At 63.1% G+C, this 18,764-nt stretch overlaps 1 protein-coding gene across 1 annotated transcript; it reads right to left on the minus strand.

The window, feature by feature from the left end:
• Positions 1-1,405: 1,405 nt before the first annotated feature.
• Positions 1,406-10,284, minus strand: Plk5 (polo like kinase 5 (inactive)). The gene is given in 15 exon segments (XM_046444292.2): positions 1,406-1,875; positions 2,474-2,584; positions 3,430-3,468; positions 3,471-3,586; positions 5,250-5,327; positions 5,514-5,598; positions 5,913-5,989; positions 6,127-6,253; positions 6,887-7,085; positions 7,593-7,688; positions 7,785-7,872; positions 7,946-8,075; positions 8,779-8,895; positions 9,037-9,138; positions 10,161-10,284. Coding segments are annotated over 15 exon segments (1,659 nt in total). The 5' UTR covers positions 10,269-10,284; the 3' UTR covers positions 1,406-1,689.
• Between the last annotated feature and the right edge of the window lie 8,480 nt (positions 10,285-18,764).

Below are 18,764 nucleotides of genomic sequence, written 5' to 3' on the forward strand. Positions count from 1 at the left end.
TGCCCCACCCTGGCCCGCTGACCTCTCTTCCCGGATGCAGCGCCTGGCCCAGGTCGTTGGCAGGGACCTCTCTCCTGCGGTGCGTGCGGTGCCCTGTGGCACAGGCTGCTGCTCCCGGGCATCGCTTTCCTTTCTCTTAATTGCTTTTTTTTTTGATTACAGAGAAAATGTGCTTCAGGAACTAGACGTTATGTCTGTAAATACTTCCAGCATCAATGGCCGGGCGGCGCTCTGGGTCCAGGGTGCTGAGCAGCTTCCACCCACCCAGGGCAGAGCTCCCCAGTCATGAGGATCCAGTGTCCCAGATGTCCCCCAGGATCCCCTGGGGGCAGTCAGCCCTCCCCATGGAGAACAACTACCCTGACAGAGAAGGGCATCTTAAAAACAGACTATGACGTCACACTGCTCACACATTAACAGTTCCCAACATCAACAAATGTCCTTGGGTGCACATTTCCATCGTGGCTCTCATATGTACATACATATTGGGGTTTGGGGTCACCTTTTAAGGGTGACACCTGCATAATAAGTCAGTTACTCTTTCCCATGATGAGTGCCGGCGCCAACCTCAGGAGCCGAGCTTCACCCGGAACCCTGCTGCTGGCAGCTCACAGCCCTCCTAAACAGATGGGGAAGCTGAGGGACAGGGCTGGTGCCTGGGTCTCCCGGCCAGCATGAAATCCACTTCCGAACACCTGAGCCGCCACGCCAGAATGGCCCATGAGCCACAAGCTGAGAATCGTGCCTTAAAGCACCCACGGGGACCAAGGCCACGTGACCAGAGCAGATCTGCTACCCGGAGCCCCCAGGACCCCACTTTGGCACCCCACGAGGCACAGCCTCCTGCCCCTGGATATGGGTCACATGTCCTTGCTTTGGCTCTCCCCTTGGAGGCCAGCCTCTCTCGGGCCTCAGTGTCTCTGACGGTCACAGGTGGCCCTTCTTCCACAGGCCAGGCTGAGTTCTGTGTCCCCACCCTGGGTGGAGAATGACAGATATCCAGAGACGAGGTGGCCTGGGCTCCCACCTGGGGACACAGAGGGCTCACGCTATCACACCCTGGTGTCTGCAGGCTCCTCCCACATTTGGGGTGAGGGAGCCTCTGGTGTGGTGTCCTGTGGAGGCACCCTGCACCCCTTGTGGCCTCCGGTGACAAACGCTCTGCATCTCATGTCTCCCTGTCTCTCCAGCGCCAACACCAATGTCCCCACTGCTTGTTCATTAAGCAAATGTCCCCGAGTGCAGGTTTTGGGGAAGGCAAGACGCCACTTTGGGTGCTAATCTCTGCATTGGTGAAAAGTCTCATTGTCTGTGCCACAAAGGGCGCCCCCTCGAGAGGCCCCTCAGGCCCCCGAGCGAGGCGGACGGCATGCGGCAGAGTCGAGTGCTTTTTTTTTTTTTCCAATATATTTTCAGACGTTGATGGACTTTATCTTATTCATTTATTTTATGCGGTGCTGAGGGTCCAACCCGGTGCCTCCCCAAGTGCTCTACCACTGAGCCCCAGCCCCAGTCGATGCCCACGGGAGTCTGGTTGAACAGTCAGGCCACAGGGCAAGAAGCCCACCCTGCCACCCTCCTGTGTGCCCCCGCTCTCCCAGCGACATCCCTCTGGGGGAGCAGCAGGAACAGGAATGGAGCCTGGGTCCCCAGCCCCATCACGCGGAGGTCCACTCTGATCCTTGGTCGCTATAAGCTCTGCAGCAGGTGGAGCGTGTGGCGCAGGTGCTGCAGGGCAGCGGGGGCACACTCGCGGCGCTGCAGGGTGCCCAGAGAGTAGGAGGCACCTGGCTGACCCCGCACCCAGTAGGTGAGCAGCAGCCCCTGGCCCTCGCCACTCAGCACAAGCTGGGTCTGCAGCCCACTGAAGCTGACCTGTGGGGCAAGGAGCAGGGGTCAAGATGGGGGCCTCCTCCTGCCCCTGCCTGTCCCTGCCTTCTGGGAGGAGCCCCAGCCTGGTGAATGCCGAAGTCAGAAGCCACGGATTCTACAGTAGAGATGGGGACACTGAGATTAGCTGGGGACTCAGCTGCCAAGGGCCCCTCCTGGCCCCGCAGCCCTCGTGGAGTGCGGTCTCCTGGCCCCAGCCAGGCACATCTTTTCTGGCTGTAGAAGCCAGCACAGGTGCAGAGGGGCCGGCCACTGGGCTCTGCAGCCCCGAGGGACGCAGAGGGCACTTTCTCCCCTGAGACTGAACAGTAACAGGAGCAGCACCGTCAGAGCTGCCCGGAGCTTCACCCGAGGGTCCTCAGGAAAACCACCCATGAGCTTCCCATGACATGCACTCTAGCCAAGGAAGATCCCCAAGCGTGACATTCTGCTGTCCCTAAACGTCATCACTGTGCGTTGTGGGGCTGAGGATGACCCCTGGGTGGCCCCCCAGCCCCTTCACACTCAGGAGCCAGCGCTTTTGGGGTCTCCTGGGACCCCAAGCTGTGCCGAGAGGCCCTGGCCCACCTGGCCCCTGGCTCACCTGCAGGGTCCCGTTGCTGAACAGCAGCAGCAGCGCCTGCGAGGTCCCCAGGAAGCGCAGCAGGCAGAGGCCCAGCGCGGCGGGCGGCTGGGGGGCAGGCGAGGCCCCCTCCTGCAGACAGGGCGTCAGGGCGGGGGCCCCTCTCCCTGCCCCCCAGCTCACCTCCCGCAGGCGCCTCTGCATGTAGCCGGTGAGGAGCCGCAGGACGGCCAGCTTGGCGCCCAGCACCCGGGGGACGTCCCTCAGGGCGAAGGTCTCCAGCCTCCCGCGCGCGGGCAGGTAGCAGATGTGGCTGTGGGCAGGGGGAGGGGGCCTCGGTCCTGGGCACTGTGCCTGTGGGCGCCGTGCCACCTGTCCCAGCCTCCTGAGTGGTGACTCTGAAGAAGGCTCTACCCGCCACTCTGTCCCCCTAGCCCTGGCCTCTCCAGTGTCCTCATAACCCCAGATGCTCCCACTGACCGCCCCTTAGCCCGCGGCGCTCCGCCCTCCACGGCCACAGCCACGGCCTGCCTGGCTCATCCCCCGCCTGCCTGGCTGGTCCCCCGCCTGCCTGCTGGTCACTTGGGCCAGAAAGACCTGCTGAAGGGTGAGCTGGGGGCTGGGGGGAGTGGGGGCACCCAGAGCCTGGGGAGGCCTTCTGTCCCATCCCCCTCTCCGGGCCTGACAGTGGCCTGGGAGACCTGTCCCTCCCCCGAGTCCAGCCTCCTGCTGTGGTGTGCCCCAGCTGGGGGTCTGGCACACCGGCCCCCCATGACTCCCCTGAACCTCTGGGCCAGAGGCTTCTTCCCGCCCCCTCGACCCCCCTGCTGAGCTGCCCACGTGGGCAGCTTCCTGCAGAAGGCAGCCCGCTCACTTGTTGAGCACTGACCCCGGCAGTGAGCCCTGCCAGGAGTGAAGACCAGTCCACTCAGGGAGGCAGGAGGGTGGTCTCCAGGGAAAGGAGCCCCAGAACTTACCTTCCTGGGGGGCGCAGGGCCATGTGGGTGCCATCCCGAAACAGGACTCCACTGCCCCCATCCGACAGCTGGTAGCCAAAGCCATACTTGCTGGAATAATCCACCCACTTGGGAGCCCAGAGGGGGGGCTGCTGCTCCCCTGGGGGGTCCTGTGGGGCTGAGCACAAAGATGAGGTGTGCTGACCGGGGTCAGGGTGGGGCCTGAGCGGAGTCCAGCTGCTTCACACAGGGCTGGGCAGAGGGTTGGGGGCTCGAACAGAGGGCCAGTCGGCAGAGGAGATGTTGAAGAGTGGCTGGGCATCGTAGTACAGGGGAGGCCGAGGGAGGAGGGTGGCAAGTTTGAGGCCAGCCTCAGCAACTTAGCAAGACTCTGTCTCCACATACAAGACTAAGAGGGCCGGGGTGGCTCAGTGGCAGAGCACCTGGGTTCAGCCCCCAGCGCCAAAGTGAATCAGTGAAAAAACACTGAAAAAAGTTCAAGGACGGGTCTCCTGATTCCTGCCGCTCACAGGGAGAATCTGGGGCCAGGATGTGCTTCAGGAAGTGAGGGATTCTCCACCACTGCCACTGACAAAGCTCCAGAAAGTGTGGTTTTGTTTTGTTCAAAGAATTTGCGTTTGAAAATGGAGGTCTCCCACCGTGGGGTGCGGAGGGTCCCTTTAGCCTCTGGTCTCCTCCGTATTTGAATGTTCTCGATACAGAGAGAGGGTCAGTGACGGAGGAGGGATGGGTGTGCTGGTCCCTCTGATCTGCCCCTCCTTTGCTGTGTGGCAATGCCACCCTGGGGCTGGGAAAGTGACGAGGCCGCAGGTGCCTGCCCAGCATGCAGAGGCCCCCCGTCCATCTGCACACCGGGTCACCATGTGCCAGTCAAAAATAAAAACAGACAAGTGAATACATTTTTCTGTCGACTGAAAAAATACTGCCCAATGCCACGCGGGATCCTGGATCAGACCCTGGGACACAGCTCAGCCACAGAGAGCTCGGCCCTGGGTTCAGTCCCCAGCTCCACAAGAAGAGGAGGAAGAGAAAGGAGAGGCAGTGGGGACAGTGGCATCTGACAGAGGGAGCCGGCTGCTCGCGCCGAGGCAGGGGGTCGCAGGAGCCCAGCCCGGGGACCAGCGAGGCCCGTTGAGTACGTGGCTGACAGCTAAATGGACACAGCAGGCACTCGGTTCCCGTCTGGCCCTGTGTGGGCATCTCAGCCGCCCACGTCCCGGCAGCGAGCCGACCTGGGAGGGGTCGGGAGGTTCCTGCTTATCTTTTCTACTTTCTGTAAGTCTCCAACCACTTTCTACCATTTATTAAAAATTTTAAGAATCTAAAAGTTGGCTCCGGTGGCTTAGAGGCTCTAAAGTGAGGGGTCCTCCTCGTACTCAGCCTGGGGAAGGGAAGAGGCCTGTGCCACCTGGGGCTGGGGCCTCCCCAGGCAGGTGGGAGGCTGTGGCGGGTGACGGGTGAGGGGAGGCAGGGTTTGGGGCTTGGGGACACTGGAGGACAGGGTCCCACCTCCCGGGGTGGGGTGGATGGACCAGGCGTGGTGCTGGCAGAGGTTGGAAGTCAGTTCCCTCCTCTGTCCCGGCCTCCTCCGTGGCTCTCAGGCTGGGTAAGAAGCTGAGGGGGCGACCCTGAAGGAGAGAGCTCCCCAGCCCTCCCCAGCAGGGCTGAGCCCGAGGCCAAGGGGCTTGCTGGGAGTCACTGCACCCTGAGGCCTCCCGGTCCCCAGCTCAGCCCCAGGGAGCCCCTGAAATGGGGAGGCCCTGGAGGGGGACCCTGGACACTCAGGTCATGCTGGGCAGACAGGGCGGGGCGGCTCCTACCCACAGGGCCAGCGTCCAGGCAGAGCTGTAGGTTCCTGATGGCGGCTGCCACCTCCGTCTCTGGGCTCTCCTGTGGCCCTGGGGAGTCAGAGCAGGTGGGGCCAGCCAGGCTGGGCCCTCCAGACTCTCACATCCAGGAAAGTCTCATCTTTAACCCAGAAGGACAGTTCCCCATGTTTCAGGTGTGGACCAGGAGAGGGCGGTGGCCAGGCTGGGGACGCGCCTCCTGCAGGTGCTCACTGTCAGGGCCAAGGGCCTGCTCACCTGCCGGGTCGCTCCAGAGGGTCCCTTGTGTGAACAAGTGGACGAGGGCCTGGGGACAGTGAGCCCCTCTCTCAGACAGGGAGGTCTTTGGAGGAAGTGGGAGAGGTGAGGGACCCCGGCCCCCAGCCCCGACCCCCAGAGCTCCCTCCGCCGCCTTGCTCCGCACCACGGGAATGGCTTCCTCGGGAGCAGCTCACAGGGCACACAGTAGGCACTCAGAAGCACGGTGGGGTGAACCAGGTGTGGGGTGGGTCCCAGGGGGAACCGGGCGGAGGGGAGCTGGGTACAGAGGGGCCCCGTGAGTCAGACCAGATGAAGGGCCTGGGGGTCCCCAGAGGCCCGGGAAGCCTGCGAGGGGCAGGGCTTCGGGGGTGCGGTGCCCTCCTGCGCCCTCCTCACCTCGCTGCCCCAGTCCAGGGAGTCAGGTTCTGGCCCTTCTTCTCCTGGGCCCGAGGCCTCTTTGGAGGTGCAGGGGCCTGAGGGAGCACAAGGCTTTGGCAGAGCCGCGCGGGCAGAGGGGGAGGCAGGGGCAGCACTGGGCAGAAGGGAAGGCCGCGGGCAGGCGAGAGCCGGTGCTGGGGACATGGGCAGGGGTGGGCAGCCAGGCACTCACAGGGAGGTCCACACTGGGTCGACAGTAGCTGGCCCACTTTCCGGAAGAGGCTGCCCACAGGTTGTGGGAAGGTGAAGGCCGGGGGGCTGTGGCGGGAGTGGGGCGGCATTCGATCCGGAGTGAAGCCCTTCAGAGCAGGGCGGAGGTCAGCGCACTCACATGACAACAGGTGCTGTCCCCTTGTGCCTGCACCTCCACGGCTCTCCTTCTCCACCTGACCACAGGCTGCCCGCCTCCCAGCACCCGGCTCACCTGGGGCCAGGCCTCCCTGCACAGGGCCTGAGCACCCTCAGCTCCCACCTGTTCTCGCCCTGGGTCCCACCTATACCCCACTGTGCCCCACCTGTCCCTCACCTGTGCCCTACCTGTGGCCCACCTGAGCCCTACCTGTGCCCTACCTGTGTCCCACCTGTGCCTCACCTGTGCCCTACCTGTGGACCACATGTGCTTCACCTGTGCCTCACCTGTGCCCTACCTGTGTCCCACCTGTGCCTCACCTGTGCCCTACCTGTGGACCACATGTGCTTCACCTGTGCCTCACCTGTGCCCCACCTGTGCCTCACTTGTGCCCTACCTGTGGCCCACCTGTGCCCTACCTGTGGACCACATGTGCTTCACCTCTGCCTCACCTGTGGCCCACCTGTGCCTCACCTGTGCCCTACCTGTGGCCCACCTGGCCTCACCTATGCCTCACCTGTGCCCCACCTGTACTTCACCTGTGGCCCACCTGTGCCTTACCTGTGCCCCATCTCTGCCTCACCTGTGTGAAGAAGTCGTCCTGCAGCAGGTGGTCCAAGTTGGGCCTCTCAGCTGGATCAGGTGCCAGGAGGCGGGCAATGAGGCGGCGGGCATTGGGCGACAGGTGGGCAGGCTCTGGATAGTGGCCATCACGGATGTTCTGGTACATCTCTGACAGGGATGCTGCCGCAAAAGGTGGGGTGCCAGTCAGCACTGTGTACCTGGGCCAGGTGGGGGCAGGAGCAAAGGCACCCGTGTCCTCAGTTTGCTCACAGCTACCTGTGCACACCCAGCCATTCCTACCCACCTCACGCCCCGCTCTGACACTCGGTGTGCACTCTCCCAGACCTGAGCTGATCCACGTGCCCTGGCCTCTCCTGTGCACGCTGCTCAGGGACTTTGTGCTCTACCTGCCAGCACCTGTCCAATCCCAGCGTGTGCACAAGCATCTGCACCCTGATCTTCTGTGCCACCCACCTGCACACACCTGTTCAACATCTGTGCACACTCATTCCTCCCTCAGAGGTACCTGTGCACATGTGCCCCACTTACTCCTGCACACTCACATGATGACAGGTGCTGTCCCCTTGTGCCTGCACCTCCACAACTCTCCTCTCTCCACTTAACCTTCCCCGGTACCTGCCTTCACCTGTCCTTGCCCATGTGCATGCTCCCACCTGCCCATTGCCTGGTCCTGCTGGGGCAGTCCTGCCCCCTGCCCCACTCACATGATGCAGCCCAGGGCCCAGATGTCCGATGGGCAGGAGTGCCCCTTTCTGGACACCACCTCTGGGGCCAGGAGGTTTGGAGTCCCGCAGAGCACCCTGGGAAGGAATGACAGGGGTGGGAGGCTGGGGCCCCTTGCCAGGTTTGGGGCCTCCCTCACCTACCCACAGGGTCTCAGGGCCTCCCACTCTCACCTGTGGCAGCGGCCCCCTGGCCCCAACCTGGTGGCCAGTCCCAAGTCTCCGATTTTCACCTCCATCTTCTTGTTAAGGAATAAATTACCTGCCGGTGGGGAGGTTGCAGGGGCGTGAGGGGGGGCACCCTGCCACTCCCGCCCCTGCAGCCCGGGACTCACTGAGCTTCAGGTCTCTGTGCACGATGCGCTGCTGATGGAGGTAGCGCAGGCCACCGATCACGCCCCGCAGGTAGTAGCGCACCTCGGGCTCCGTCAGGGTCTGCCGCGCCTTCAGCACGTGGGCCAAGGACTGCAGGTGGCCAGCAAGCAGCACACAGCACCCGGCGGGTACAGGTTAAGTGGCCATTGAGATCAAGGGGCCCAAGAAGGCAAAGGGAAATCCAACTTGGCCCAGACAGGCATAGCGGACGGTGGGACGGGCCCAGGTGAGCATACGGGGCCCTTGGGAGGGCTTGGCGAGAAGTGGGAACAGGCAAGTTCACAGGGGCCCAGATGGCCCAGAGGAGCTTGAGAAGGGCTCCGTGACCGGAGGTGAACAAAGTGGCACCCAGGTGCACCCAGGTGAGTGCAGGTGTGCTCAAGTGGGCAGAGAGAGCTTCTGTGTGTCGGTGAAGTTTGAACTAAGTTCAACTGGGCCAAGGTGGGCAGAGCTAGGTGCAGGAAGAGTTCAGGTGAGCACAGGTGCATGCAGGTGAGCACAGGTGGGCATGAGTGGGTTTAAGTGGGCCAAGTAGAAACAATTAGGTTCAGGTGGGCACTGTGGCCACACATGAGCACGAGATGAGCCTGATGACCACAGCATGCACTGAACACAGGTGGGCACAGGTGGGCACAGGGGGTTCTTGGTGGGCACAGGTGAGTGAAGGATGGACACAGATGGCCATACGTGGGCACAGGAAGCAGGTTGACTGGACAGAGAACAGCAAATGACATTGGCACGGATGGGAACAGATGGACAAGGGGCGGGCAGCTGGCTCCCCCTCCCCCAGCACCTGTCGGCTGCAGTACTCCAGCACCATGTACACATGGTCACGGTCAGTGAAGTGTCCGTGGAAGGCCACTATGTTGTGGTGCCGCAGGCGGCTGTGCAGGGCGATCTCGCGCTCCACCTGTGGGCCGTCCCCACATGCCCCGGTCTGAGGTGTGCCGGGGGATTCAGGCCACCAGCATCACCCTGCCCCCTGGGGAGGAAGGGCAGCCTCCCCAGCCGCACTGCTGGCGGGACCCTGGAGGGCCGATGAGGTGCTCACCTTCCCTCTGGAGGGAAGCCTCCCCGCCCGCGGCACCACCTTAAGGGCAAACACAGCGCTGGTGGACATGTCTGTCAGCTTGTAGCAGCGGCTGAAGGCGCCCTGAGTGAGAGAGGGGTTAGCCTCTGGACTGGACAGGTGCACAGGGCATGTGGACACGCTGGCCACACCTGTGCAGATGCAGTACCCATGGAGGCACCGGGCTGCTGGGGTCAGGTGTGGCCAGCGCTCTTCACACACACACATACACACACACACACACACACACACACTGGAAACAAATTGCACACAGCTCACACCCTCAAAGCTGGACCCATGACACGTGGACAGGCACACAGGTGCAGGCACACGCAGTGCTGGGTGCATGTGACCCACAGACCACAGTGCAGCACCTGGTCCCCACACCCAGCACCCAGCACATGCACACACCTAGAAACAGTGACCAGAGACCCAGCACCCAGACACAGACACAGCACAACACAGGACCAACACATACCAGCCCTCAACACAGCCCACAGACCACAAACGTACCTGGACACACAACACACAGGGGCACAAAACACCCAGATACACAGACACATCCAGACCTAGACGCCTACAACCCATAGAACACAACACAGTAGCTGGACACACAACATCCCTACACAACACCTAATGCACCACACTGGACACAACACAGGAGCACACAACTCAACACCCCGACTCACAATACAACCCAGCACACACAGACACACAACATAATGCATGGACCCAAACGACCTGGGCGCACAAACGCACAGCGGGAGAAGAACCGCGCAGACCCAGGAGCACCGAGAAGTGCAGCACAGTCACAGACGTACAAAAGGCACCAGACGCACACCCCAGACGCGCGCTGAGTACGGGTTCCCTCCACAGGATCCGCACTCCAAGCCCCAGATGTGCACCAAGCCCCAGATGCCCAACCCACGCAAGCTCCGCTCAGGACCCCAAACTCTCACGGATGCGCGCCACACGCCGAGACAAAAGCTGGGCTCAGGAGCCACAAGCCGCGCCACACATCGCGTGCTCTCTCCCCGCCCTGCCTCGCCCCCGCCAGGATCCCGAGCCCGGACCCTCGTGGCGGACTCCGGGAGCCCGGCCCCAACCTTGCCGATCAGCTTCCCGCGCCGGTAGACGCGCCCGGAGCTGGGGTCGCGCAAGAAGGCTGCCACCGGCTGGTGGCTCCGGCGCCGCCGCCTCGGTCCGGGCTCCATGCTCTGGCGCTGCGCAGCCAGCTTGCACCCTGCCCGCGCGCAGCCGGGGCTCCTTTTATCGGCGGATGGGGGCCGGGGCGGGGCCAGGCGCTCCCAGCCGCGCCACCCGCGGGCGGCAGATGCCGGGCCGCAGGGGCTGGGGAAGTTCCTGCCACCAGGCAGCGCCCGCGCCCTGTGCGCGAGTGGGAGCCGAGCGCTGCCTGGACCCCTTTGTTCTTCCAGCGTCCTGGGAACTGTCACAATGCACCTCCAGGCGTCCTGGAAACTGTCACAATGTCCATTCCCCGCCGCAGAAAGCTGAGGCTCAAGGCCTCCCAGGGAAGGCGGCTGCCACGTGCGGGCTGCGGTGGAGGGTGGAGAGCTTAGCAATGAGTCTGATTGTGGTCCTGGGGCCCACATGACACGGGCTTGATGGCTTGGGGCACTGGGGCACAACAGGATTAAGAGCGGGAGAGAAGCCCAGTGTCTCCAAGGCTGGAGCTGGTGGGCAGGGGGAGTGAGACCCAGTAGGGGGACAAAGGAGGCAGGACTGGGGTTCTGAGAACAGGGAGGACACACTAGGGGCTGTGTCACATAGGAGGGAGATTCAGCACTGAGGAGGATGTGAGCAGACCCTGTGTCCTGGGCAGCCTAGCCGGGTGTCTCTGGGATGGCGAGGGGAAGGTGAGTCCGTGGCAGACCAGGCCCCAGCCTTGGCCGCTGGCCTTTGCTGGGCACCACCACTTCCCCTCACAGCCTCTGCCAGGGACCCCTGTGCCTTTCCAGGTGAACACCCAGAGCCCCAGGGTGCTCAGGCCACTTGGCGGGCCACGAGGGAGCAGTGGCCATGGACCCAGGCAGCTGCCTTGGACTCCTTGGTATTAATCCCCAAATGTTATGTAACACACAGTGGGGAGGGGTTAGCAGGGCTCCCTGTGGCTGGAACCAGGCCTTGGAATTTTCCAGAGACCAGATTTCAGAAGCAGCCTGGCCACTCCAGGGGGATGAGAGAAGCACTCTGCATGGCCGCCCACTCACCTGGTGTGTCCAATGAGGTCCAGGGAGTGAGGGACCCAAGGACCCAATATGTTTGATGGAGCAAGGTGCAGCTACCTTTGCAGGGTCCCAGTCTCAGTGCCAGGGCGGAGGACTGGCCCACTGAGGACCAGCTGGCTGTGCCCGGGAGCCCAGGTTCCCTGCCAGGGAGAAGCAGTGTAGCTCAGGGGCACGTGGGTCTGAGCCATCACGTCACTGGTACCCTGAGGCACTTCCTTCTCTCCGCACCCCTCCACTGAGATAACCCAGTATGTGCTCAGCACCTACCATGTGCGGACCTTGCTGCCCAAGACAGACCCAGATGGGCCCTTGTGCAGCTTAGACTGGAGAAGGAACTGCCAGGAGATGGTCTGAGATTTAACCAAGTGCCACAGAGGGATGGGAAGGCTTTTGGGGATCACAGGCAGCCAGGTCCTGTCTGGGAAATGGCTGGTCCCTAAGTTAGGTGCTGTTCTTAGCCCCAAGGGACACAGACCAGAAACCCCAGCTCAGAGAGGTTTGTGCAAGCCCAGATCACCCACTGCAAGGGGCCAGACCTTGCCCAGAGTCCAGGCAGCAGTGGATCCACAGCCCCTGCCCCACAGCACTGCCCTCAGGCCTCCTGCCCCAGCAGCCCGGGGAGCAGTGCCAGGCAGAGCCCTTGCTCCGGGCCCAGTTGGTGGGATGCAGAAGTTTCCTGGGGGAAGAAATGAGAGTTCCTGGCCCAGAGCCCCGCAGCCTGCCCGTCAGCTGATGCTCGGCCCAGGCCAGTCCCCCCCCGCCTCCGGCTGCCTCTGGGGTTCTCCGCCTCAGAACTGGGGACCTTTCCTGGTCCCAGCCTGGCCCCTCTGAGCAGGGACCCCCTCCCCACCTCCTTGTCAGCTGCCCTAGTCCTGGTGGACTCCCTGCCCACTCTTGCCTGGTGGGGGCTCTGGGGGCCCCTGGGAGGAATCCCCAGCACAGCCTTGGCCTGCCCAGGGCCTCTCGCAGACATTGGGGCCCAGGGGGACAGGCAGTGGGTCCTAGAGTTAGAGGTGAGGGCTGTGGGCTTCGTGCCCTGGATGCGCTCAGCGCCATGGGAGAGTGCGCCTCACGGGAGCAAGTTCCTCCCGACGCGAACCTTCCTACTCCACCGCAGAGCAAAGGGAGCAGGGTGGTGTCAGGACAGGCCCCGGGGTGGCCCTGGCAGTGGGGGACATGCCCCTGCACGGCTGGAGAGGACGGGCCGCAGGGTCAGGACCAGAGGGAAACTGGCTCGTTCAGACTCCTCTCTTGAAACCCAGCCAGGAGAGTGAAGTGCGCTGAGCCGCACGATGAAGAGTGGAGCCCCACCCACCAGGGTGCGGGCAGCCCAGTGTCCATCGGGGAGAATGGACAGCCCAGGTGGCCTGTGCCTATAACCAAGCACTCATCCACCCACAGGAGCCAGGCCCTGACACACACTATCCTGTGGATGGCCCTGAAGACACACTGCTCAGTGACCTGTGCCCGACTCAGAGTGCAGGGTCCACCCACAGGAGGCCCTTGGACTCAGATCCACAGAGACAGGAAGCAGCACAGTAGGAGCAGGGCTGGGAGGGGACAGGAGCCCGTGTTCAGACGGAGCTTTAGGGTGGGAAGATGGAAAGTTCTAGAGATGGTGTTGGGGACGGCTGCTCGGCCCTGGGATCGGGCTTCATGCCTCCGAAACTTGCACTAAAGAAGGTGAGGACGGTACGTTTTGTGTTATGTATTTTTTGCCACAATAAAAAAGTGAAAAACAGAGATTTTGTGTCCCTCAGAGCCCAGCCTGGGGGGCTTCCTGCACCCTCACTGTACAGAGGCGCCATCAGGCCCAGTGTGTGGGCCGCTGTTAGGGGCCAAGTGGCCTCGGGCTGCCCGAGCCTGCATCCCCACCCCGGGGTCCCACTGCCAAGGGGGTGGGTGCGGAGCCCTGCCTGGCACCCACCCTGCGCACCCATCCGGGATGCACGCCCAGGTCCCCCCCAGTCTCCGCTCCCGCTGCCCTGAGATGACTCTTCAGACTCAGCAGATTTCTCAGGAGAAGCTCCCGGAAGCTTTTCTCAAAATACCTGCGGCAGGTGGAGGGGCCCTGAGCAGGCAGGGAGCTGGACTCCCAGAGGCCTCTGGCTCCGCTCACGGGGCTGGCACGGGGTCGGGTCCACCACGGCCCAGCCTCCCAGCCCCCTCCTGCTGGAAGCTGCCAGGGTGGGAGCATCTGGGGACGTAGCGCCCAGGAACGTGACTCAGCCCAGATCCCGGTCCCCTTTTGTGTCCTGGAGTCCCACATGCCTGGACTCGTGAGCCCTCAGCCCCGCCAGGAAGGTCCCTGGGGACCAGCAGCCCCAGCGGCAGAGGAGGCAGGAGGGGCCCCACCTGCGCCAGGCTCCGGAACCCAGCCCAGCCCGTGTTGCAGGGACGAGGCCCGCGTGGGCCTGGAGAGGCGCCTGGACTTGCTGCGGCTTCTGGAGCACCCCAGGACCCCCCTTTCTGCTCTTCCCCACCCTTGCTCTAGATCTTCCAGTCCTCCGGGAGCCTCCCTTCCTCTCCTGGGCCCGGCCGCCCTCCTCCCTTCACCCCCCCACACTGTCCAGGGGTGGCCTCAGCAACAGTGGTGCCCAAGCATCTTCATTTTGACTGGAGGAAGCCTGAAGCCAGCTGTGGTGACCCTCCCCGTCTCAGTCTCCCACGGCAGAGCCTGAAGCAAGGGTGCAGAGAATCAGCCGGAGAGCAGAGGAGGACCTGGTCACCACTGTTGGTCCCCGAGGCCCAAACACACCGGGGACCCTGGAGAACTGACCGCTGGAGACAGAGGCAGACAGGTCCACCGGCTGCTGCCCGCACTGGGCTGGGCTTCCCCAAACGATGTGAACTGTCCTGTGCACCGCTCCATTGCTGAGAAGCTCGTGCAGGAGGGCTCTGCTGCAGTGCCTGCTTGGGGGGACAGAGTGGCCCTCGTGTCCTCCCACCCACCTCCCTGTTGGTCCTCCCACCCACACCAACCTCATTCTCTTGCAGGGCCTTTGCACATGCTCCTCCACCCCCACATGTTTGCCTGGTCACGTTTTAGGACCCAGCAGGCAGGGGCCACCTTTGCCCAAGTGGCCACCATATCATTCTCTTGCCCTGATAGACGCTTGGGCTCCATTGTAACCTGAAATGTGCTTTGGTTTCTATCCACCAGATTGGGAGCTCCAGCAGCAGGTCCTCGGTCTGACCTTGGCCCTGCCATGTTCCAGCAGGCCTGGCTCCTGCAGAGGGACACCCTCCCTGCAGCCTTGCTCCTACCCGACGCAGCATCCACCTCCGTTCAGGGACATTGATGGACTCTGGCTGTATTCAGGGTGCTGAGTGGGCATTGGAACTGGCCAGATTCCCACAGGAATAATCCAGTTTCCATCCGGGTGGGTCTTTCTACTAATTACCAGAGAAAGAGCCCAATGTCATAAGGGACCCTGGGACAGAGAAAGGACATTCATTGGAGAAAAAAAAATGACTGGTGAAACCCACATAAAGTGCCGGTTTAGACGACACTGATGGTGGTCACGGCTGCGGCCGGTCAGCCCTGCAGAAGCCCCAGCGCCGGCGCCTTGGTTGGGTCAGATCAGGCTCATTTCCCGTGGTTGTCACCACAAAGGGTCACAACCCGGATGATCTGGGCCACACCAGATCTGCTTACTACAGAAACAGCCCCCGTTTTTTATCTTACAGTACCGGGAAGAAGTCCTAGGCCCAGGTGTGGCAGGGAGAGGCCCGTCCCCTCCTCCAGCTCCAAGGCCAGCAGCAGAGCATCCTCCAGCCCTCTGACCCTGACCCTCCTGCCTCCTCTCAGGAGGACCCTGTGGTGACCCTGGGTGACCCCTGCTCAGGGGTCACCTCCCCTGATCCCCCCTCAGAGCCCCTTCTCCCCACCGCCCGGGCAGGTGCCGTGGCCTCAGGTTCTGGGGATCAGGACGTGAGTGTCTTTGGGGTGGAGGCCTCATCGTCCTGCCCACTGAGGGTGCACAGGGACACTGGAGTATCTTTGCAAATTCCCTGGGAATCTAAAATCATTCCCAAAATAAACCTTCTACTTAAAAGGAAGAACTGGGAGATGGTTCCAAAAAATCCAAACAAGTAGTACTCAAAGTCCCACGACCCAGGGTGCCGTGGGGCTCCGCCACCTCCTCCTGGCGTGCCCTGGGTGGACCAGGGGAGAGCTTTCCTCCCTCGTGAATGCCATTACAGCGTGCCTTCAACGACTCGCTGGTTTTCAGGAACTTTGTAAAGCCTTCCCACTGTTCCCAGCACCCCAAACGGCAGGGCCCCTCAGCTTTCCGGCCTCCATGCTGGCCCCACACCGACCGGCCTCCTGGCAGCCTGGCCCAGGGCTGGGCACCACCAGGGAGACCATCTCCCACACCCGCTCTCTCATCCCTGGGTCCTGTCAGGGTCCCCTCCTCAGGGGAAGCCTGTACCCCGTCCCCAGAGGAACTCAGGACCCTGAGCACGTAACCCCCACTCAAGAGCCACACATAAGACCCCCACGTGCTGTGCAGCCGTCGCACCATCCGCACACTCCACCACCCCAGAGCAGCCCGACCCACTCGCAGTCCCCCGCCCCCTGCACCCCAGGCCCACGCCCGTCTCTGGACGCCCCTATCGCTGGGTCACACGCTGTGGCCTTGTGTGTCTGGTTCTCACCGAGCACAAGGTCCTCAGGTCCGTCCACGCTGCTCTGTGTCCCCTTACTCCTGCCCTGGCCGAGCGCTCGGGGTGGCTGTGGGCCAGGTGTGTGCCTTCACCTGTGGTGCACCTTGGGCTGTGAGATGGCACTGCTGTGCACGTGGGGGCCGGCCTCTGGGTGGGAATCGAGCAGAACTGCTGCGTGCTGGGAGGAGCCGCCCACCAGAGCCTGCCACACCTCGTCCCCAAGGGCTCCTGCCCGACAGACACACTCAATCCGTTGAGGAAGTCACTTCGTTTCTGGGTCAGGCTCAAAGACACATGGGAAAGGCACCTTGAGAGGCGCTCAGGGTTCAGGTCGGGAGGCGGAGGCCCGGATGCCCTGCAGGGCCCCAGCTGCAGGAGGCCCCACCTGTGCGCTGACCCGCCCTGCCAGGCAGGGTGGCCTGGACGTAGAGCAAGGCGCCCACCTTCAGACACAGTGCAAGGCCAGCAGGCCCTCGGCCAAGGGGGCTGCCGGTGTCAGCGCCTCATCGGAGGCCTGAGAAGCAAGAACTGTCCCAGGAGCAGAGGAGCCGCGGGATGCCGGTCCCATGAGACTGGGACCTTTCAATTACAAGTAGCAGAAACTAAAGTGGCTACAGTGGGCAGAGCCAACAGGGGACGGCTTCAGGTGAGGGTCAGTCTAGACTCGAGCCTCAATACCAGCCCTTGCCACCTCCTGCCCTTCTCCCGCATCTCCCTGGGAGCGCCTCTCAGGGTGGCAGAGAGGCGCAGGTCTCCCCCCACAGGGAGCCCTGCCTCCAGGTCCAGTCCAGAGCAGGCTCTCATCGGCCACAGGGGTCCCAGGCCCAGTCTCCAGCCAACCAGTGGCTGGGCGTTCGGAGTCTCTGACCGGCTGAGCAGGGCCCTGTGATACCTATGGGTGGGGGTCCCGCCCACTGGAAGACCCCTCCTGAAATGGGGTCCCCAGGAAGGTTTCACATGTGAAGGGGACAGCTGTGACAGCTGCGGACACAGGGGTAGGGGCAGACCTGCTCGACGAATTCCGGACACTCGGCTGGGACCCGGGTGTCTACAGGGGGCAGCCTGTGAGTGGGCACGGAGGCCCGGAGCAGGAGGCAGGGCCAGACCCGGTCCTCCCTGGCCTTGGTGGGCCTCGGTTCCTCGCTGGGCACACCCCTGCCAGGGACACTGAGGAGAAAGAGACCTGGGGTTCTACGGCTATTTTATCTTTTTGTTTTGTTGTGTCCTGGGATTGAACCCAGGGAGCCCTGCCGCTGAGCACACCCCAGGCTTTCTGGCCTCGTGGCCCAGGCCGACCTCGAACTTGCCTCAGCCTCCTAAGTCACGGGATGACAGGCACGCACCTCTGCGCCCAGGGGGACCTGGTTCTGTACAGAGTTGGACCCTCAGTCCACTCAGGAGGTCAAAGTGTCCCGGGACCCGGTGGTCAGGCCCAGGTCATGGGAGACCATGGAGTGTTTTAGGGGCACAGGGAGGCCACAGAGAGACCCCAAGATCTCAAGGGCCTTTCTTTGGGAAAACGCAAGCTGCTTTTAACAGCACGTGGTTCTGGTACACTGAGGGACAGTGCCCTCGAGCAGGACCCCAGTGGTGAGTTCAACACATGCAAACTCCACCGGCCCCACCCAGGTCCTGCATGCGCCTGTCACCTCCCAAAGTTGCCTGTGTCCCTCTGCTGTTGTTGATCTGTTTATCAGTGTTGGGATGAACCAGGGCCTCACCAGGGAGACGAGCACTAACCACCGGGCCACACCCAGGGTCAGAACGTCCACTATAAAATCCACACTCCTGACACATTTCCAGTGCACAAAGTCGTGCGTAACTAGAGGCCTGAGGTTCTTAAGCCCCAAGGCTGCGAGACCACAGAGGCAGCAGAGCCCAGCAGCCTGATCCCCGTCCTGTCCTGACCCTGCCTCAAGGAGGGGGTCCCAGCTGGGCTCACCAGGCGTCCTGAGCTGGGGTCCAGGCAGGGGCGGGGCCAGGCAGGCTGGGAGGACCCTGCTGGGATACCCCTCGTGTGCCGGCCAGCCCCAGCCCCCTGCTGGGACACTGCTGAGCCCAGAAGCTGCCTCTGCTCCTGCGCCTGGTGCCAAGCCCAGCTCTGAGCCTCCTGGGGAATCGGCTGCCGGGACAGACAGGGGCCAGGGGACAGAGGACCCTGGGCCAGAGGGGCAGCCTGGCCGACCTCACAGCCCAGGCCTCCCCAGGCAGCTGCAGTGCCTGCTGTGTGCAGTGGCTAGAGCCCGGTGGACTGGACTCCATGATCAGGGAGCCTCTGGGGGGTCCGGCTGCCCACTAACTGCCCAGGGCCTCACTTACTCCTCAGCCCTCCCCCCAGGCCTGTGCGCAGAGTGCCCCTGGGGCTCCCACTCTCCCTGTCTCTCTCCTGCTTTCTCTCCCCTCCTCTCTAGACCTCTGCATCAGGCCTAATGTCCCATGTCCCTCAAGGTCCCCGAGGGCCTGCTCTGGTGCTGGTCTGGTCCACCCTCTGCCCTCCTCTCATTGGCCTGGCACCTGCCCCTCAGAAGCCCCGTGCTGCGGCCTCAGGGACCTGAGCTGTGGCCATTCTCCTCCCCCACCCCAGCCCCTGTCACTCAGGCCCCTGAGCAGGGGACACGGGGACCCCACTGCAGAGCCCCACCACAAGGCTCACCCTGGGGCTCCCTGTCCCTCAGGCCGAGCTCCCTACTCCACCTGGCCTCAGGTGGACCTGCCAGCAACTCCCCAGCAGGGCTGGCACCACCTGCCCATGCCCTGGCCGCCCAAATCAGGGCAGCCTCCTGTAGCCCC

This window comes from Marmota monax, unplaced genomic scaffold, assembly GCF_021218885.2.
Source record: "Marmota monax isolate L192 unplaced genomic scaffold, Marmota_monax_Labrador192_F-V1.1 WCK01_AAM20220418_F8-fsc00102, whole genome shotgun sequence".
NCBI lineage: Eukaryota > Metazoa > Chordata > Mammalia > Rodentia > Sciuridae > Marmota > Marmota monax.